Genomic DNA, 23,519 nt, shown 5'->3' with positions numbered 1-23,519 from the left:
TTTGAATTTTAACCTCCATGCGCATGCCTTATCTCTTTCTTCCTTTATTCAATCATGAGATGAGAAGATGCTTCGTCTATTTTAAATTTGAGATGAGATGAGTTTGGATGGGAATGAAGGAGAGACTCAACTTGAGATGAGACAAGCTGGGAATAAAGGAGAGGCTTAGCTCTAAAATGAGACAAGATGGGAACAAAGACAAGTCTGAGCTCCAAATTTTTATGCATAGCCAAATTTTAGCTCTTTCTATTCCAACTTATTTTATTCCCATCTCTCAGACTTAGACAAATTTTGCAAATATTTCAGTTCTACCCAAACAAGGGTCTATGTTCCTGATCGTTTCCAAGTTTACTCTTAACACCTAAGCCTACTAGCTAAAAGGGGGGGTCCCTATTTGCAAAGGGGCGATGGTGTGAAAACCTCACAACACTTAGTTAAGGCATGCTTGATGGCCAACATTTCTTGATCGTAGATGGAATAATGTTTATCAGTCTCTATGAGCCTACAACTTTCAAATGTGATGGGATGCATATGTTGCACTATGACCGCTCCACTTTCTTCCCTAGAAGTGTCACACAACAATTCAAAGGGTAGTGTAAAATCAATGATGGCTAAAATATGACATGACTTCATTATTTCCTTTAGTTTTTCAAAAGCTTGTTGAATAACTCCATTCCACAAAGCCCCCCTTTTTGGTCAAGTCTATGAGGGGGCCAACCTGTTCAGAACATCCTTTAATGAAATGTTGACAGTAACTACATAATCCCACAAAGCCCTTTAGTTGTGTTAGAGTTTTGAATTTTGGCCATTCCTTAATGGCTTTAATTTTTTTTCATCTACTCTCAGCCCTTGTGCATTGATTTTGTGACTACAGTAGAGAATCACTTCTAGCCCAAATTTACATTCAGGGCTTTTGGCATATAGGGATTCTTGGTCGTATATGTTAAAGACTTCCTCAATATTTTTAAGGTGTTGTTCCCATGACTTTCTATTGATAAAGATGTCATCGAAGAATATGAGTAAGGACTTCCTTAGTCATTTCCTAAATATATGATTCATGCATGACTGAAATATTTTTGGGGCATTTTTTTAGCCAATAGTAGGACCAAGGATTCAACATGCCCATAGTGACACCTGAAGGGAGTGCTAGGAATATCTTTTATCATTCTATTTGATGATAACTTGATCATCATAAATAAATTTTGGATAAGTATCCAGCTCCATGGAGTTCATTGATTAATTCATTAATTCTTGGTATATGGCTTTTTTTTCTTTTTTTTCTTGTTCAAAGCCCTATAGTCTATATACATTCTCATGGTACCATCCTTTTTCTTGACTAGTACTACAAATGATGGGACTAGAACTAGATTGGATATGACCCATTTCTAGATGTTCCTTAATGATTTTTTCAATCTCTTCTTTGAATTTGTGGGGATGTTGGTATGAGGTAGTGATTATAGGTTTATAGCCTTCTTCCAATTCTGTTGAATGCTCGAATCCTCTTTTTGGGGGGCCGCCCTCAAGGAATATGTCCAAATACTTTCTTATGTTTACTCAAAATGAGTTGGATTTCAATGTGAATTATTTTGCCTTGGGTGAAGATCTTGTCAAGGATTATACATCGTCAGCCCAGTGTCCTTTCCCATGTCTAAAAATTCTCTCCATTCTTTTGGAGGAGACTACTTTGGGGGCTCTATTAATTAATCCTCTCAAGGTGACTTCTTGGTCATTGCATTGGAAGCAAATTTCTAGATTTGGGAGATCTATGATGAAATGTCCCAAGGCGTGAATCTAAGGAGTTCCCAATATCACATCAATATCTAGTGTTACCACATAAAAATCCTCTGTGATGGTGTGTTTTCCCAAAATAATATCTAGTTGGGGACTATCTTAGTGCATCGAGTTATTACTCTAATAGCCAGGGATATTGCAAACCCCTTATAGTTCTTGGTTCTTTTGGAAACTAATTTCCCATTGATGAAGTTGTGGGATGCCCTACTATCTACAAGTAAATAACCTCATGCCCCTCGAGTGTATTTTTCATTCAGAATGGATAGTGTTTGGATGTCAAATCCCTCATGACTATTGAAAACTCTTTTTATATATATGATGCCCTAGATGTTATGTTTATGGTTTCCATAAACAATGGTTATATATATTTGATGCCATAGATGCTATGCTTCTGGTTTTCATTAAATAGTCGTTATATATTTGATGTCCTAGATGTGATGTTTCTAGATTTTATGAAACAATGGATATATATATTTGATGCTTTAAATCTTATGTTTCTAGTTTTCACAAAATAATGTTTATATATATTTGATGCCCTAAATATTATGTTATTTTTCTAATCTTGAGTTGTTGATTGATTTATGGCACATCTGTTATGATTGAGATAATGATTACAAACTGACTACTTTTCTTTGACTGAGTGATTGCAAGAGATCATCGTTCTTCAAGGAGGGAGGGAAAGTATCACTAGGTACGAGATGCAAATATGGTCAAGAGTTCTAGCTATTTGAGTCTTAGAACTAGTAAGTACTGGCTAGGTTAAGGTTAATGCAAACCAAGGAAGTAAGGTTTGGACTAGGTTCCTAGTAGGTCTCACCTTCTTAGCTAGCCAAGTTGATAGTAATCCTATTTGGTTAGGATCTTTTATCTTCAACGTAGACCTTGGATTGACCTAGATCCTTAATAGAAATTAAGACATCAATTTAGTGGTAATATTGTTAAATGATTTGTAACTTATATTCTTATCTTTGTATATATAGAAGTGTAGTGTACATAATATGTATATGTACGAATGCGTATATATGTAAGGGTGGATCATAGTGATACAATACACAACTATATATATATATATATATATATATATATATATATATATATATAATTAACATTTAATTACAACTTGTCGTATATTTAATATCATGCTACTTATATTATTTTAATCAACTTTATGAATTTAAGTGACTAAAACTCTTAATTTTAATGGTTTGAACCTTTGGTTGAAATAAAATTAAAATGCAACCTTTTAGAGCATTATTTTAATATTTTGTATTCTCTCACCTTAATGGAAATTAATTGTTTGTCTAATTTATTTTATATTTCAAGCTCCAAAAATTTAGGCCCTAAATGCAAATGGGGGTGTTGTCAATTGTTTAGGGAAATGTCATAGCATTAAATCATTAATGGGAGATTGTTGTCTAGATTTCCCAATGTTTTCTATCTCCATAAGTGCAACAGATATAGATTGGGAGTACAATGGTTTGCAACATTGAAACAACAAGATGAACTTCATGGAACTATTCATTCATTTTTATTTAGAAGGATAGTAACATTGAGAGGGTTGTGTACAAAGTCTCATGGATAGTAAGCTCTCATCAAACACAAAATATGCTAAAAAAGTGGGCAAAGAATTCTGTGGCTCCACTATTTTCGTTAGAAGCATATGAATCAAAGTCTTTTGCACCACTCGATCTATAAGCAGTTGTATATGAACATACAATATTTTTTGGAGAGATGCCAAAAGAGTTGCCTCCTAAAAGAGATCATGGTTATGCCATGCAACTAGAATCAAGCGGCCAACCACCCAACGTTGAGCCTTACAGGTATTGATTTATAATTTACACTAAAAAGTGAGATTGGTTAAACAGATGCTAAAGGCAAGTGTTATTAGGCATAATCAAAGAGCTTATTTCTCTCATATGATAATGGCCTATAAGAAAGATGACACTTGAAGGATGTGTCTTGATTACAAAGAGCTCATTAAGTAAATCGTTTAAGATAAGTTTCCTATTCTAGTAATTAGTGATTTGTAGATGAGTTTAATTGTGTTGGTAATGCCTTTTGACACAAATCCACTATCTCCATTTCAAAGTTTGATGAACCGTGTCTTCAAGTCATTTATGTAGAAAGTCTTTTTGATATTTTTTCAATGAAATTATAATTCATACCAAGACTTGGGAGGAACACTTGCAACATCTAATCCATCTAAGTGTGTTCAAAGTCAAAAAGGTGGGTGCCGAGGTCATATTGTGTCACAGGGGAGTCAAGATGTACCCTCACAAGATCAAGGCCATTATACAGTGGAAAACTCCTCAGACCCTCAAGAACCTATGGGGTTTTTTGGAGCTTATCAATAATCATTAATTTGTAAATAATTATAGCAGCATAGCATTAGTTCTCATACCTTTATTGAAGCATAATCCTTCTAGTGAATTGAAGCAACTACCAAGGCATTTGAGTAGTGAAAAGAAGCTACTTGTATAACTCCATTCCTAGATACCCCCAATTTTTCTAAAACGTTCATTATGGAATGTGATGTTTCGGGACATGGCACGTGCAAAATACAAATGCAAGAAGAAAGATTGGAGAACTTGAGAGTCACCAACTAAAAGGTAAGAATTTGCTAAAGCTAGTTTATGACAAAGTAATGTTGGCTATCCTGCATGCAACCAAACAATGGAGACCTTAGCTAATGGAATGATACTAAGTTTCAATTAAATGACAGATCTTGACAATTTCAGATATTTCTTAAAGAAAAGTTTGTCATCTAAAGAATAGAAAAAATGTGTCACAAAGATGTTGGGATACCACCTTGACATCACATATAAGAAAGGCAATGAGAATGTTAAGGTTGATTATATATTGAGAAGGGACAAACCCCCAAAGTTACTATTGTATGACATTCCTATCTTACAAGAGGATTAAGTAAACAAGATATAAAAGAGCCAAAGAAGTACAAGGATGCTTAAACTTTCATTGAGAAACTCTAGTAGGGTATAAGTGTGTTAAACAAATTTGCATGGAAAGGAAATGCTTTGAGGTACAAGGATATGTTCTATCTATGTAGGGATTCAATGCTCAAGTTTAAGGTATTAAAAAAATACATGTTTCTTTAGTAGGTGGGCACTCTAGATTCTTAAAAACTAAACATAGAATCAAGCAATATGTCTTTTGGGAGAGGCTGAAAGGGGATGTTCAAAATTTTGTAGTAAAATCCGTGGTATATGAGCAAAATAAAAGGGAGACAATCAAAACTCTTAAAGTTTTTCGCAGTTTATGTATTCCAAGTCAAAGGTGAAGGAAGATATCTATGAATTTCATCATGGATTTGCCCAAAACTAAAGGAAAAAATTGTCATCGTGATGTTTTTGGATCGCCTCAACAAATATACAACAAATTTATCAAAGTACACTGATTTGTACTAAGTTTCCTGGTAAGAAACCTTTATGAATATGTTTAGAAACTATACAAGACTCCAATATTTATAATAAGTGTTTGTGCCATGGTCCTATATATATAGCTAATCTTTGGACCGACTTATTTTATGTTTGGGCACTCAGCGTGCTTGCAACTCATCATATCATCCCCAATTAGATGGATAGATTGAGGTGGTCAACAAATTTTTGGATGTCTCTCTTCACTCTTTTGAATCTCTCTTCACTCTTTTGATTCAGATAAACAAGAGAAACGGGTGCACTAGGTACCATAGTTTTGCAGAATCAGACTCGGAGAGTACGTGGCAAGCCCAAAATTTTCAATTCGGCCAAAACTCAGAATACTTGATGAAAAATCAGTAACTTAGAAAGGACTCAAATTTAAAATCTCTTAAAGAAACATATTTTTTTGGCATAATTCAATTACAAAAATGTATTAAATAAAAAAATTGACATTTTGAAAGAGAAAATGCATGGTTTTATAGCAAAAACGGCATGTGAAAATCACATTTTAGCTAGCCTTTTACCTGAGTCGACATTTTTACCCATGTTTTTTTTGTCTATAAAAATGTGGGAGTTAAACTTGTGAGTACTCACCCAGCAAATAAAATAGAGAGTACTCAGCAACTCAGGGGGTATTCGAAGAGTTTGCAAACTATGATGGCTACCTGTAATGGACACCCAGGAATGCCCAAAAGCTGAACCAACTGCTGAAATTATATTAATTCTAAAAATGTTGCAATCAAGTACAAAGAGATGTATTCCAAAGGCCAAACCCTAAGGGAATGACGTCTAGAATGTTACAACAGAGAATGAACGTCCCTTATTGCCAAAAAAGAGTGTGATTCACACATCCAAGCTGTTATCAAATGCAAGTCATAATCATTCGATACAATAATCCCATGCTAAACAATGAGACTCTCACCCCTATTTATCCTATTCCTTCACCCTTCTAGAAAGAACTAAAACATTAATTAATTGCAAGTGCTAGAAGCTTCCCCCTTCCAATAATTAATGCACTCTCTAGAAACTCCTCTCTTGCAATAATTAATTGTGCTTCTAGAGGCTTCCACCTTTCCAATAATTAATACACACTCTAGACGCATCTCCTTTGTAATACAATAATTAATTAAATTAATTAAATATAAAGCCACCTTTTAATTTTAATTTATTTAATGACTTTATAAGAAATTAATTCAATTTTTTCTTATCCTCCACTTAGACTTTGGAGAACGTGAAGGCCAAAAGATGGGATCATTACACTACCACTAGTAGAATGGTGCTATAAAACTCCCTTCCATACTCCTTCCAATTTGTCTCTATTTTGGACACTATGGGTACTAGTTGTCATCAGTCACCTTTTCAAAAGAAGTATATCCAAAGGTTCAAACTGTTACAAAACACGTTTAACATCAACTGGATATACTTGCTAGTCTCAAAAATAACTTAGAAATGGCACAATAGAATGAAGCAATAAGCTGATCCACCTCAGTTTAAGGACTTTTTAAGTGGGATATTGGATCTTTGTGAGATTACAACCAAGCAAGTGAATTTTTCACTAAAACAACACAAAGATAACAAGTTTGCACCCAAATACTATGGTCCTTATTAGGTGTTGTAGAAAATCGGCTATGTAGCATATAATTTGAAGCCACCTAAATCAACAAAAATAAATCCAGTTTTCTATGTAACATGCTAAAAGAATGTTCTCGGAAAAGAGGTGTAGTATAGCCTGAGTTGCTAAAGCTTGACGAGGAGGGAAAATAGAATTGGATCCGAAGGAAAATCTTCAAACATGCACTTAGAAGCTGCAAATGGGGGCAATTACATAGTTTGATCAAATGGAGGAACACTTCAGTCAAAGATGCTATGTGACAAAGTGAGATTTTTTTGACAAAGTATCTATAGTTGATCAACACTGAGAACACTGCTCCTATGAATAGCTGGCTTGTGGCCACCTCTCTTAATTAAGTCATATAATCATTATCATAGTCTTATTTAGATAACTAAGTCATCGGCAGTGTTATTTTTATGTATCTAAGGTGGTTTAGATGACATCCCAGGTATAGATAGCTTGTAGTTAATTTATTATCATGAAATTGCAAATTGTATTCTTCTTGGAGACTTTTGGAGATTTGCCCCTTCAATGTGGCTTATTATTATAAAGTTCAAGCATTTGTAGCATATTTCCGATTGTGCAAGTTATTTATTAAAATAAGTCATCCTAGGTTAGAGTAAGATATTCCACGTGCATGGTGATGGTAGTGGTTGTCTTTTGCATTGCGCTCTAACTATTGTAATGACTTCCTAAGTGGAAAACACCTAGGATATTTTCCATTGGAGTTTATGCTCTTATTGGAAGGTTGCCCTCTCAAAGTGGCACTGCAAAGATATACTTTTTTGTTTTTTTCTCATCTGCGTGGTTTGTTTGTAATGTCTTATTCTTCTTACAGGTTCATATACTAATTTTCCTCGGCTACTTTAAGAGAAATTTTTATTTAGCAATTGACTTGAAGGATGAAAATGGAGCCAAAGTCAGTTAATGGTCCCATGGAAGGGGATATTACTTTAATTTTTGCACTGCAGACATTCACATGCATTGCTTTTCATTCAAGATAAAGATATAGGAAAATTCCAAAATAAATTCCACCAGCTACTGATTAGGTGGAAGGCTTTCAGAAGCTTCAGGAGAAGGGGAAATTGGAAGTTTGAGAATCTGACTACGAATTTAATGGCTACATGACAGTGTTAGGGAATTTTGTCTGTAGAGAACAGAATTATAAATGGTGATTAATACTTATTAAAATGTGTAGCAAAGATGAAATTATCATATCTTGGACCTTGTTTTATTACAAAAAGCTCGTTAAGTAAGGGAAATCCTCTCCAAGATTATACCCAGCAATTCCTTCTGGGAAAATTTAGGGGAAACCTTCCATTGGACCATTGCCTGGATATATAATTATCTGTTCATATGCAATACAATCAAATCAAAATCAATCTAATTAATTCAAATGCAAAATAAGGCTTCAACAGATAGATTCAACCAATTGGAAAATGATTATATAGAAATCAAAATGCATAAAAACCTAAGAAAAATCAAGAGATGGTTGCAGTACATATGTTTCCTCCTGAAAACCATCTTAAAGTGTTCTGTCTTACCTGAATCTCAATTATTTGATTTGTTCTACACGCTTCTAATAAAATTCCACATAGCTCCACAGCACTTTTTCGAAAAACAACACTACTAAAATCCTTCAAAACTTTGCTGGAGAATTCTAAACTTGCTAATTTTCTCTGTTGCTTCCATTTCTCTCCATCCACAGTAAAAATTCCATCCCCAAGAAGATCCGCCATAATTTCATGGTTGAAATTTTCCTGCAAATGAAAAATACTAGAATCAATGCTATCCCATAAGCAATATCTGAAAAAGGGTGCACACAATGTTGAGACAAAGGGGTGTTTATTATGTTGAGATCCAGGTTTTGATCTACAGGACATAATGCCAGGCAAAAGAGTATATGAGGTCCAGTTACCATGTGAGCAGCCCTTAAGGTATGTACCTGCTAAGATAAGCTCAGATGAGCTATAATTAGTATATAATCACTACCTATAAGCTATACAAGAGAAGACAGTAAATGGGAGGAAACCCAAGTTTCAATCTAACAGATATGTTGACTCCCAAAATAGAATATCAATTGTGATATGGTTATTCTGTATTGATACCCATAAGCTGCCTAGTCACTAAGATGCATTCTGTTTGGTAACCACTGTCCACAATCTATATATGGAAGGTATCCTTCTACTGAGAGCATTCAAGTTCAATTGTATTAGACATGCTGCCTGTGAACACATCGGCTTTGATTACCATGCATTTGCCAAATTAAATTCTGGTTACTGTGTAATCCCCACTCTTGCAATAATAGAAAAAAAACAGAACAATTGGAGAAAAGTAAATAAGAAAACCAAAACATTCTACCTGTGTAACCTTTTAAGTTTATATGAGCTAGTTGCTTTCAAGCATTAGATTGACTAACATTAATCAAAAGAAATTTAATGCAATATAGTAGGTTGAACTAAGTTTTCATCTATTCCCTACCCTAGTATACCTGAAGAGAGAATAGAAACTATCCAAAAATAGCAGGACAAGTAACGTTTATTCTGAGCAACTGGAATATTATTTGATTTTTTTATAGACTGAAAATACGAACAATCAAGAGTCTTTGAAATTGTGCAACAGGTCCGATCTTGTTGTAATACAGATACACAAAATCACATTTATTCAAATGTACAAATATTTTTTAACTTATGGAGTCCTTCTATAATTATCTTCATTATCAAGTGCTTCAAGAGTTCAAAAGTTCAACATAAGAGGTCCAATTTAAAATCATCATATTTGCATCTTAAAACTCTTACCAACTTTTTTTCAAATAATCACCCACTATTTAGAGTTCCCCAGAGACATTTTGCAAATGTCTAGTCTATAACAATTGTTGGTAAAACTGTTTGTGTAATTAATTATTCACTAATTACACTTTACTTAATCTTACTTAGGATAATACATACATATTAATTTTCATTTGAGACACCTAGGAGTTTGCACCTTTAGTTGCACATGGTGTAGGAGAAAGTCCACTTTAGGTGGTGATGATTGTTATCATGTTCCACTTCATGTGTTGTCTCCAACTTTTCTGCACTTATACCATTATCATCCTCCAAATGTCACACATGCTTCATTGCATAATGAAGGATAATCCACCTTTGTGGACATGTGTTTCACCTTGTGTGGGTAATAAGTTATCTTCTCCTTCTCATGGTCTTTTATTGCCTTGCATATATAAGCAAGCACGTCTACAAGTGTTTCGTATGTAATCCAGTTAATTCAGTATTTTTGCATTTTGATAAGACTATAGTTCTCTCTCTCTCTCGCATGCTATTTGTTGGCCTCTAGATCTTGGGTTGTTGCTACCAGAAAATTCTTACCTCGTATCAGAGCCATTGGAGTGCCCTTGAGTAGTCATTTTGTAGAACTTGGTGTGTTTGAAGGAGGGCATATTTGCAGATCTAAGGACCAGAAATTTTTAGGAGTGTCCTACGCCAAATCCGAGCTTACCATTGTGTTCCAGAGGCTGTTTCAGTAATTGCTGACTATAAATTTGTCTATATTTAACAAAAATTAATTTTGGAGCAAGATTTTTTTAACAGACTGAGTCATAGGCCAGATCTGTCAGCGACACAATTGTTTTTGAGTCTATGAATATAGTTTATTTTGGAATTACTTTTTTGCAGCTATTTTTTTGGAAATATTATTTTTCTTGGCAAAAGTTTGGGGTTTGTGTCCACCAATTGTTTGCCACAACATTTTGCAAGAATTTGTACTTGTGCACAGTCTGCAGATGCATACAACTGTCACATCAGAGTCATCTTCGCATCCAACCAGAAAATACCCACCCCAACGAGCAATCATCTCATCCAACCACACATTTGCATCATTGTTGGGTGTTTTCCATTATATATAAGTCCCGACACACAGCTCATGTGGGACTATTAAGTCCCTAGATTATTTCTCTCTAGTGTGAAAATTCCGCTAACCTTTGATGATCAAAGCTCGTGGTTTAAGGTGACATTATTTTCCGGTGGGATCTATATCAACATCATGACTAGCATCACATATTCAGAGGAATCGGCAACCACAACTTTGGTTCAGATTTTATACACTATTGAATATAAACAACACTATACCCTAAATCCTCATGCACGTGGGACTAAAAGTCCCAAGGGATTCTCTACCCGCAACGACGATTTCTTTGTCGAACAAATATAAACCACATAGCCCCTTCACATTCTAAAATGCAGATAGTTTGCCTAATTACCAACAACCATGTGGAGAAATAGGCTTTGGCCATATCAAAAATGTCACCTTATCACTTTCGGCCCTGCACGCTGTTGGTAAACAGATTGTCCTTTCAATTTAACTCTTAAATGCCCAAATTTGTTAACAACATCTGGTTGCAACGGTTGGAAAGTTGTTATGAAATGACTAACTTCACTCTGAATTCTTAGGTACAGCTCCCTATTGCATAGTGATTTGCAATGAATTATGTTTGCTTCTAAATCTAAAACGGGGTGTGTTCTTAACCTGAGAATAGGAAAAGTAAACCAAGCTAGGCCTAAACAAGGACTAACTTAGGCAAGAGTTGGTACTTTAAGATAAGTCTATGGATTCACACATCTTATGAACCCGCAAAGCTTAACGATTCAGCAATGCATGCTAACTAAAAACTAAACTGATATCAGCAAGAACTACAGAGGTGAAAAGACTGACTTGAAGGAAAACACAAAAAGGGAATTCTCTTGAACCTATGATAACAATACTATTATCTTCAGTTTACTATTTCAAAACAGGGGAATAAAACTCCATTCATTCCTTGATTCAGTTTAGACAAAAGAGAAAACATAAAACTAACATAAATAGAATGGAACAAAAAATATTTGACACAAAATACCATTGAATTGTCTCTGCAACATCAAATATTTCACACCAAAAATTAGCCGACCTTATTTTAATCTTTCAATTTAGTACATACATATAGGATTCAGAGATGACCGTTACAAAATGAGATTCAAATTGGTTCATCTCCTCAAAATTGACAAATGGCAAGGAGCCAATTTGTCTATTACAATCATTACATCAAAATTTGAAAGGGTGGGATATGAATCACTTCGCCTTCTTTCCCTTTTCTGACTTTGCGTTATAGGCCTTGGTGGCGACAATGATTGGAATCAATTCTTTATGTCTATGAACATGTACATTAGTGTAACTCAAAAGCCACTTGGAATGCTCTCTGGGTAATTCTTTGACGCATTTAACTGCTCCTATATCTCCTCCATAGCCACATGTACACACCTGCCAAGTTTTTGGAGCTCGGAAACTCTGTTCCAGTGATCAAAAGATATCTCCGTCAAGCTATCTATATAACTGGAGAAGTTCTTTTGCATGACGACCACTCCAATGATCCCCTTTCCTTGTTCACTAGTCTAGGAATCTATATGTAGACCTCTTAAGAGTTCATAGTTTCTGTCTCGATCCTTTTTCACTTTGGCTTCTGTTTCTTTAAGTCCTTCCTCTGCCGCCAGGATCATCTCAAACTTGAATTGCATGCTTTGGAGCCACTCAAATAGAGGCTCGTCTCCCTTAGGCAGAATCTTTGCTTCCACAGCCTCCTTAGCCTTCATATGGATAATCATCTTCAGCAAAAAAATACAATCTTCACTTTTAACTTTCTCTGCTGTGAGGGTGGCTCGATTGGCTAAAATATTGTCCTTCTCCGTTTCAAGCCTTAGTATTGCATTGTCGATCTGCTCTATAATGGCAAGTCCTTCTAACTTGAGTTTCCCGCTCCACTCTCTATCGATCTGCCCGAAATGTTTATCTTTTTGTAGCTAAGAGATGAGTGCTTGAACATCAATAGTAGTAGGATCACTTTAGTTCATGAATTTTTGCCTTCATTCTAACTTTTGATAATTTAAGGCTTTCAAGTTGTCCTTCTATCACATCGTTTGTTGACTTCCATAGGCCAACCTTGGTGTCATGTCTGACTTCCTCAAGATCCACAGAATGTATGGCAAAATCATCCGCATATCTTCGATTCTTCCTTCTTTAATGGGTTTGGCAATTTCCATCGTCAGATGCCCTATGTCAGGATCTTGTCCAAGAATTGACAAGGTCTTCTACTTTTTGACTTTGCTCAATGCTGATCCAGAGCGGATAGCCAAAGATAAATTCTCTTTATTAGGAACTCATTCCTCTCTCCACTTCCTTTTTCTGTCCAAAGTGTCCTCCAGCCATGACTCTATGCCGATCACCTTGGATACGGTCCCAAGTGTGTCTATACTAAACATCTTTCTCTTGACTAGGGTCAATGTTTTTGTGGCTGAAGAGAAAGGATTCTTCAGGGCTTGTGAGATGAGCTTTGAAGATTTGGAGCCCTTTTCCGCCTCTATAGTCTTTTTCATTGCTTCATCGAACTCAGTAGACTCACTCTCACTACTTCCACCATCTCCAAGATCTACTACTTGTACTTGGGGACTACTTGGAAGGAGCAGTGCTGCACTCACAGATGAGACAGAACTGCTATGTGGTGAGAGAGCAAGTGTTACTACACGATCCTTTAATTCCTCTGCCTTCTTCTCGGCCTCTGTTGGAGTTCCAATCACGGGTAGAGAGTCGTCCTAACAAGTTTTGGATGGGGGAATGCTTTTGTCGGGAGGTTGATCACCTCCATCTAATGATTGTGCTGGCCCTTGGGTAATAGCCAAGGTTGCACCTGAGGTGCCACCCTGGGAAGAGGAAGCCGCAACAAATTTTGGGGAAGCTTGAGCAGATGTGCCTTTGCTTCAACTCCTTCTAGTTGTGATCCATTCAACCCATTTTTTGGTCCTCTTGTACATTCAAGCCATCATAATATCTAGCTCTTCCCCGGAGTCTTCATAAGGTTCTGAGCTTATTGGAGTGCCTCTAAGCTTGGTCAGGTAAGTATTGCTATACATGTTCTGGCCATCATCCTCTACTCCTACATCAATGTTGACTTTGTACATTTTCACTGATCGACTGTTAGTCTGGCGAAGGCTCGATCACGGCTCTCGAACTCATTCTTGCAATCAACCCAGTAATTCTCAATGGTGGTAATGTGCTTAATTACACTTTCGATTGCAAAACATCCTTGCATACCCATTCGGGTCGAACATGGGTCTTAGGACTTCGTACATGTCCAACTTATACTTTATCTTAAACATCTTCAACACGTTCTTGGCATTTGAGCGGGTGTCACAACTGGAAGCCCCCATCTTCATGGGGAATCTGTACCCCTTCTTCCAGCTCCTGCTCGACACGTTCACTTGAATGGCCTGCCACACGATCTCAATCAGCATGATCATGTCATTGGGATATCTTGGTAGCTTCAAGGGGAAACCATCGAAAGTTGCAAGACACAAATAAGAAAAGGATGAGAATTGGATGAAATAACTTCCGAATTGGTTGATGGCTGCCATGGCTTCAGGACTGAATCTCCTTTCTGGACATCCCTGTAGCTCCCTGCAAATCCCCATAGTAAATGTGTCATTGACTTTCACATACTCCGCATACCTATTTTCCAACTGTAAGCATGGATAAAACTCATAAGATTTCACATCATTAGGAAAATTCTCCACTCTTGGGAGGCTTGGCCATAGTTGCAATGAGGCTAACATATAGATGAGGAATGAGGATATATAGAATGTATTGTAAGATTTTGCAGCACGGAGAGCACTGGACAGAATTTCACTTACCTCATGGGCCCAATCAATATATTGGGTGTTAGAGAAAATGACTTGCACTAAAAAGAAAAACTGCTCAACGAAATTCAAAGCTTCTACCTCACCTTTCAACCTATGTAGGAGAACTAGGATATCAATAATCTTTGGTTTGAGGTTGGTCCCAAACAAGGTCTTAGGAAACTTAGTCTTAGCACTCTGTGGTTTCTAGAACCATGTCTGCATGATTTCTTTCCTCCAGATCATCTTTTTTGCAGAGAACTCGAAAACAACTCCTTCGAAGGTCAAGTCTGAGAATTCTTCCCGTTTCGGTACTCGAAGACAATTCACCACAATTTGCCTGTCGATGAAATCAACACTGTCATCCGGTAGCACAATTTGCCTTGTTTCTAGGTTGTAATGATGTATACATTCATATATTAACTCTGGGGCCTAAACTGCAACCAAAAAACTAGCGGCCTTGACCAACCCATATCCTCGAAGTTTCTCAGTGATGGGGTGAATCCATTCAAACCTCACTCTCTTTTGAAAATCCTCCATGTCATAAAAATGAAGAGAGATGTCTGTGAAATTCTGCAATTGGGATTTGATTCTAGTCAACCCATCAAAACCCGCAAACTTGGTTGCCATTACTTTGAGAGCAAGATTTGAAATGAGACAGTGAAAGGAATGGCTAATGCAACAATTACTAACTCTTCAAAAGTTATGCACATTAACAGAATAGCAGTTCAAAGAAAGAGCGGTAATTTGTTCAACTATTTATGTTTCCATATATATGGGAGCCTCGATTCATCCGTTGATCTTTAGAATTCGTGCCACATGAATGAATTGAAGAAGAGATCCGTTGAAATAGTAAATGCGGGGATTTAACGAGCATCTAGGGGTTTTTTCACTGATCCATTGGATTCAACAGTAACTTTCTATCTCCCCATAACTTACTTTCCTTTTTTCCTTTAAGTTTCAGAAAGTTACCAATAGAGTACTCCATGGGAGAATGCCCGCTAAGTTGGATTCTAATCATTATCTCTTTTTTGTAATGGTTAGATTCTTTCTATTATCATTCTGAGATGTTTTATGCACAAATTGCAAATCAAACTTGATCATCGACTTGATTTTCTTTGGAATTTGGGAAATTGTCTTCATGGGTTGAAAACCTGCCAAGAAGACAATTTTTGTTTCTCCGCCAATGTTTCCTTTCTAAGTTGAACTTTAGACCAATGCCCCTCTTGGAATCGGAAATGTCTAAGTGAGGTGCAAAGACCTTGTCAGGGACCACTTATTGTTCCTTTTCATTCTAAACTACCTTTTTGGAAAACCAACTTCATGGGTTGAAAACCTACCGAGGAGTAGTTCTGAGTTTTCCGCTGAGGACAATTATGAGAGCCACGATGAATCTAAAACATTTTCTAAAGTCATAATCGCAAGGTGAGCATTGATTCACCACAGGATGCCTTGTTATTTTCATGTATTTGATCCGTGTGCATCATTTAGTGCCTTTTACGGGAAATCATCTTCATGGGTAGAAAACTTGCCGAGGAGAAGACGATTTCCGATTTTTCGCAAGCTTCTGTTTATTTTTTGAAAAAGTGGTAGGCCGTAGGCGGATATAACTTGTAATTGATCATTGAATGAGTAACATGAATCTCCATCGGACTAGGCACTAACCTACCCGTAAGATCACTCGAAAAAATGAAGAACCCCTCGGCTATGAATGAGGGGAGGGAGAAAAGGGAAAATCTGATGGAGTCTCATCCAACCTAAGAGGGCTTAGACCTAGACTCAACCACAACCAAGAATTGAGTCCTCTCATTAAAACACAAGTATTCACTTTTGCTAATCGGTAGGGAACGAAAAGTGGGGCAACACACATCAACTCAACTTGCCACACAAACCAATCTGCATCAATGTATGGAGTTACTTTGTCACATTCCACATCAGTATCCTAGTTGGACGACACATCATGGCATAATTAGCATCCGGCTCAAGGTAGAAAATACACATCACTACCCAGTTGGCAAATGACATCAGCCTCTTCTTCCATCTAATTTGATGGTCATTTAAAATGTCACTTCTAGGGGTTGTTTTGTTCGATGGTTGTCAAGCTATCAATTTAGTCAAATGTTTTGCTGACGTCGCAAGTTGTAACTAATGTAGGTATAATACAAATGTAATTGGTTTAAAATATGTTGTCCTGCTTATAACTACATAATTAATCAATATATATCTAAGTTGCCAGTTCAAGTTTTGGTACAAATGTGGGTTCAAGATTCAGGTTCAAAATTAGCTCAAATGTTTTTGGGTCGGGTTCAAGTTTGTTTTGGGTTCGTCCGTACAAGTTTTTTTTTCCAAAATTTTATATATATATATATATATATATATATATATATATATATATATATATATATTGCAGCAAATAAGTCCATACATCACTATTCTAATATTAAAACAACACATATATTAACAATTTAGTTGGAATGACATAACAAAATGTCAAAATACACCACCATATCAATGTTTTACTTCAAAAACAATAATATCAACATTACTAATCAATCATTTGTGATCAAATATCATAAAAAATAATTAAACAAAATCATCATCATTATAGTATTGCAGATTAGAAGCAAAAATAGTGCCACTTTCATGAGTAATAGCAGCCTCAGGTCCAACCTCAGGATCAGCTTCAACATCACTAAGTATCTCGTGATCACCATCATCAATTGCAAGTGCATCAAAGTGGGCTTCCAACTCTGCAGAGTCTGCTGGTTCAACATCCCAATTCTGTCACCCTTTTTTTGTAAGTATTCTCTTTGTGTGTTATGAGCCTCAAGTTTGAATGCACAAATACTAAGTTATTTGCCTTCTTGGAGTTTAGTTAGTTGTGTTTTATTGAGTGGATGGAGTATGTGCTCCAGTTCCTCTTAGATGATGATGAACTAGCAACCTATCACGATTTACAATTTTGAAATTAGAGAGTTAAGAGTTTTGAATAAAAAAAATAAAATATATATTCAATATTCATCAACAAGGATTTAGAAAATAGGATCTTAAGATTAAATAACTTGTGATAAAATTTTGAAGGCAATGGGTTGTAGGTGCTGGTACATTTGTCCATGAAAGTACCACCATTTATGTGCATCAACATTGTTCTTATCTTCAAGAGCTCAAGACCACAAGCATTGATGCTTGCGAAACTCATGAGTTTAGACCTCTCTGCAGGTCGTAGGTGCTTGGGAAAGAGTCTTTGAAGGGTTACATTGTACCCTTTAAAATATTCATGATCTATTTATTTGGAAACTATAGTGGTACTCCCCCTGAGAACCAATTGGCTATAGAACTCGAGGCTCAATGCAAAGACAAGTCGTTGCAAAGGGGTAGTCATTTTGTTCCATCTCTCTACCATGATTAATTGTAGCTCTTTGAAGAACTTGTTAGAAGTTGTAATCTTTCCTTGGTGTATTTATAAACCAAGGTTAGAACTCCTTTATTTATTATTATAATATATTAGGATATAAGCCAAGGTATCCTAATATATTTCTTTTTTGTCCTTTTTCCACTACATCTTATTTTGTCATCTAGTGGAATATGTGAGGATAAATATGTATTGTAATTTCTAATTTTAGATTATTCCTCCTTAAGAGGAATCTCACACTTGGCCTCACACACATATGAATGGTGGCATTCATAGACATGGGAGTTACATTCTAACTCCTCTCTCTCATCTCTATTTAAGAGATGACCCTCTTCTCTCATTTAACAATGAGGTTTCTTCCTCTTCTCAATTATTGTATGAGCATTGCTCTCTATCTCTCTCTCTCCTCCTTCTTAGGCTTTTGATGCCTCATTCATAATATCACAAGGGGTTTTCTTTGCTTTCCCCTTTCCAAATATCTTGTCTCGTGGCATTGGAGCTTGAAGCTTTCTCTCTCCTATTTTATGGTAATATCTTTTCATGCATTTACTCACTTAGATTCTTTCCTGGTATTGCTTATTTACAGATTTCTTTTTCCATTTCTAACATGGTATCAGAGCAGTTTAATCTTTGTTTTGAGTGTTTGCATGAAGGTACGAGTTGAAGGAGACTCTTGAGAGAGATTTCACTAATTTCTTCTTTAATCTTCTTAAGATGGAAGAAATTGAATTTTTTTTTTAGTTTGGCTGGTTTACCGCCAAACCCGATTAACTTCTGTTTGCTCTAATTTGTGCAGGTTACTTTATATTTTTTATTAGTTTTCATCTAACCCCCTTTGGAAGGCTTGCCGCCAAAGGGTTTTCCTATCTTTTTCAAATTCATATCTTAGTCTACTCATATTTTAAAATATTTTTAATCCATTTCATTTCTTGAATTTAATTTTTTTTATATATCTATACCTCACTTGAATGTAGAGGCTATCTTCATTAAGCACATAAGTTTTTTTTTGCATGGGGTTTCAAATATATCTATTTTTAAAAAAATTGATATTTCCATATTTCTTTCTCATGTAAGACCACCGGCTCTTCTTTTTTTTTTTTGCCGCCTGCCTCACAATATTCCCCTGAAGCAAGGTCCAAAATCTTTTGCCATTCACATCAATGCTGTCTCTTTCTGTGTCGTGCACTTAGACAAGTAATTTCATCTTGATTATGTCTTGATCTTCGCTTAAAAGTGAGTTAAAATACGTATCAGTCGAAGATATTCGTAGAGATTCCGTAGTGGGAAGCCCTGATTTCCACACAAGTCTTTGTGGTTGTGGGCCAACCAAGACTGTTCAAACGGCATCTTGGAGGTTTTGTACTCGTCTGGACTACTTTCATCTGTTTAAGGTTGGGTACCAGGAATAAGAAACCTTGTTGTAGATCCATAAATTTGGGGCATTGGAGTTTCTTATATCTTAACATTAAGAAGACAATCAAGGGGTGTCTTTGCCTTCTTTTGGATTCTCATGGCTGCTGTTTCCTCCGCTCAAATTGGAACTGCCCAGCTTACCAGATCCCCCACATGTTGATCAACCAATCACCGCTTCTGTTCAACTTAAGAAGTGCAAGGGCTGGCCTGGTCAGTCTCTGAAGCAGCAAAATTTCTCCCTTGCTTTCAGAAATCACGCTCGGAGACAATATGGATCTCTGGCAAGAGCAAGTTTAGAGACTGTTGCCCCTGCCACTGGAAAAGTGACTGAAGTGGGAAAAGATAACTTCTGGCCTGCCGTCCATGCTGTTGGTGACCAGATTGTGGTGTTGGATATGTATACGCAATGGTGTGGGCCATGCAAGATAATTGCTCCAAAAGTGGAGCAACTCTCAGAGAAATACTCGGATGTTGTTTTTATGAAGCTTGACTGCAAACTTCTTTAAATTTCTCTGCTTCTTTTCAGTTTTTTTTAATGATTTTAAAAGCAGAATCAGACTGCTTACTGCTCTCTCACCTTTTGTCAGTCTGCTATAACATATCTCTTCTATTCCTAGTAACATTTTCTTGTCTTTTCATGCAAGGCTTTTTTTCTTTTTTTAGCTCTTGACAGAGGCATCATTTACTTTTATTATTGCCTCTTGTCAACCTATTTTTGGCAGGTAATCATTCATTGTCAGACAAGTGCAACATTCTCTTACACATTACAAGCTTTTATTCAAATTTTTTTTAGAAAAGTTTTTTTAACTCTTTTTAGTATATTCTTATCTGCCAGATCTGACCTCTATCATTAATTACTAAGTTGTTAGTTATATCTTTCTTAATGTTTTATTTCAAAAAAAAAATTCTTTTTGAATCACTTTCCATCGTGAAGGCATAGTATGAGAAAAATGGGGAGATCTTTTCTTCCCCCATGACTTTATGTTCTTATTACCTTGAGGTTATATTTTTGAACCAAGGTAAATATTGTGACTTTTTATACATTGTGACTTTCCAAAATCTTAAGTATGGAAAGGTGATTATTTTCTTTAACCAATCTATTTTCATATATTTATTGGAGTATATATGGGGGCACACATATATGCCCAGAGAAATATATAATTAATGACTATAATAATTCAGAAATTAATATATATCTTTGCAAAATACTCATGTTTACCCTCAATGGAGTTTTATACCTGATATCTATATTTAGTCGATCTTCCTTAAATCATTTTACTTAATTGGATTATGAGTAATCTTACACATTTGCCTTCATTTTGATATTTTGATGTGCCCATAGTTGCACTTTTATGCTTTTATAGCATTATTCTATGCCCATGTTGGCACTTTATGGTTTTATACCATTGATCTATATGATTTAAATGATATTTTGAGTTGCATAGGGAGCAATTTTTTTCAAGGATAACTATGTAGGTCCCCTCAGTATAACTGATACATAGTTTCCTTATCTGGCCCATGGAGTATCCCGATTCCCTCCATCCTATATTGGTATGCACTCATTTTATATGGAGTTTCCCTCCATTTGATCCTATCTGTTCCATTTTGATAGGATAATATTTTTATGGAGTTTCCCTCCATTTGGTTCTATTGGTTCCATTTTGAAAGATTATTATTTATGGAGTTTCCCTCCATGATGTTGTTCCTCAATGAAGAGGATGTTATTATTGGAGTTTTCCCTCCAAATTCAGATGATTTGATCCAATTTGAAGGCAATATGTTGTTATATCCTCATAATCCATTCTTTTGATTATCCTAACAAAAATCATGATAATTCTAATTTGATCAGCATGTCTCTCCTTTATGTTATTTTCATATATTAATGTGATAATGATCTGCATACTTTATTGCCTAGATCATGGGTCATGTAGGTGATGGAGTCATGACCCATTCACCTGTAGTGGGATGACTCATTAGTGGACTGTCTATATCCACATGATTGATGCATGTTGATGCACATATCATTAGTTGGCCTTGTTTGTGGTCATTTGTGCATTAGTATAATATTCTTTTCATGAGAGCATTGATCAAGCTTTTTACTCAATTTGTCCTTGTTGACAATTTTTTGAGCACATAATTTATCTTGATATCAGGTTATCTCCATTATTTTGTGGTAACATGTTTTACTCATTGTTTCTCTATGAGAATTTTATTATCCTTATTCAAAAGGATTTCGAATTTGCATATATGATGGCATTCTACTTGTGGATAGTTGTCTTGTTGTTCTCTTTTTTTCAGGTGATCGATCAAGAAACCTTCTTGGTTTTACACATATGAAGAGGTGTCTATGCTTCCACTTGATCACATTCAAAGGACTCATGTACTTCTCTTGGATCTACAAATGTTCCATATGGCTTGAAGACAATCAAATTACTTCATATTGAAGATTAAGTTGCAGATTTTTGTAAATTTGGGTTTAATACCCTTTGATGTAATTACCCCAAGTAAAGATTAAAGGGGGGTGTTAGAAGTTGTAATCTTTCCCTGGTGTATTTATAAACCAAGGTTAGAACTCCTTTATTTATTATTATAATATATTAGGATATAAGCCAAGGTATCCTAATATATTTCTTTTTTGTCCTTTTTCCACTACATCTTATTTTGTCATCTAGTGGAATATGTGAGGATAAATATGTATTGTAATTTCTAATTTTAGCTTATTCCTCCTTAAGAGGAATCTCACACTTGGCCTCACACACATATGAATGGTGGCATTCATAGACATGGGAGTTACATTCTAACTCCTCTCTCTCATCTCTATTTAAGAGATGACCCTCTTCTCTCATTTAACAATGAGGTTTCTTCCTCTTCTCAATTATTGTATGAGCATTGCTCTCTATCTCTCTCTCTCCTCCTTCTTAGGCTTTTGATGCCTCATTCATAATATCACAAGGGGTTTTCTTTGCTTTCCCCTTTCCAAATATCTTGTCTCATGGCGTTGGAGCTTGAAGCTTTCTCTCTCCTATTTTATGGTAATATCTTTTCATGCATTTACTCACTTAGATTCTTTCCTGGTATTGCTTATTTACAGATTTCTTTTTCCATTTCTAACAGAACTTTTCATCAGGGTCTTCTCTCTCATTTATGATATTTCTAATATCCTCAATTATGGAGTCAATGCCATCATATACCTCACTCAAGCAAGGCCCATCCATGTTAGTGTATCAGATCATGCTCAATGTAGGCTCGATGAACTTCAAAAAGTACTCAATACAATCTCACCAAAAGTCATCTAGTATCAATGCCTTAATGGAAACTACCTTGGCACTATTAGATTGCCTCTATATGCTCCAAACAATAGTACTGGAGGCAAAACGGGTCTTGACAATCTATTTTAAGATCAAAACGTGAATAAACTTAAATCAAAATTTAAATTTCGATTTTAAAACATAGAATGTTTACTAAACTAAAGAAACTAGATTTCTATAACATGTTTAAATTTTAAACAATTGAGCTTACCTTTAAGAGCTCCAATTTCGAAAATTGTCTAAATATGGCTTGCTTCTTATGGTGGTTCATGATAAACATTTGGATCTCTTGTGCCTCTTCAACATTTTTTTAATCCTCTCAATCTTCATGCCAATTTTTTGCAGCATTAGGTAAGTGAGTGCATAGCACAATGTGTCCAAAAAATCGTTTGGAGCGCTCCTCAACCAATAGCCGGTAGCCCTACAATTCTTCGCATTGTTGGTTACTACCTTAACAACTGAGGGCCAACTCGCTCAATGGATTGGATGAGAATTTTTGCAATAAAAGGATAGTCCTTCACCTCTCTTTTACAATCCACAACTTTCAAAAACATTTCTCCTCTTGTGGACATTGCAATAAAGTTCACCATAGGACAGTTCCTCGCATCTTTCCATCCATCAGATACTGTTGTCACACTTTTTCCAATCCATGAATCCTTGATGAGCTGCATGGAAGCCTCTACACTCATCACCTTTTATCCAATAAGGTGGTGTATACCTTCTCATAACCAGGCCCCTTGAACCCCTTGGAGCCTCATCTATTGCTCTCGCCATTTTTTGCCAATACAGTAAGAAAATAATATTAAATGACAATCCATTTGCATAGATGCATCTTGCTATGGCTTGCTCGGCAAT

General features: G+C 35.8%; 1 protein-coding gene and 1 pseudogene across 3 annotated transcripts in view; one reads left to right on the top strand and one right to left on the bottom strand.

The window, feature by feature from the left end:
* The window catches only part of LOC149556456 (cytochrome P450 704C1-like), a 92,893-nt gene that overhangs the window by 10,558 nt on the left and 58,816 nt on the right, over positions 1-23,519 (bottom strand). For 2 of the 3 annotated variants that reach the window (XM_089830767.1, XM_089830769.1), the window contains exon 2: positions 8,382-8,597. The exons of the other annotated variant lie outside the window; for it this stretch is intronic. In XM_089830767.1, coding sequence (XP_089686893.1) covers positions 8,382-8,597 — 216 coding nt within the window. The remainder of the gene's footprint in view (positions 1-8,381; positions 8,598-23,519) is intronic. 3 annotated transcript variants of the gene reach the window in all.
* LOC149556457 (thioredoxin F-type, chloroplastic pseudogene) lies at positions 19,321-19,862 on the top strand (annotated as a pseudogene).

This window comes from Cupressus sempervirens, chromosome 5, assembly GCF_028749045.1.
Source record: "Cupressus sempervirens isolate cs-2001-9-10 chromosome 5, ASM2874904v1, whole genome shotgun sequence".
NCBI lineage: Eukaryota > Viridiplantae > Streptophyta > Pinopsida > Cupressales > Cupressaceae > Cupressus > Cupressus sempervirens.
This window is presented reverse-complemented; position numbering and strand designations above follow the sequence as displayed.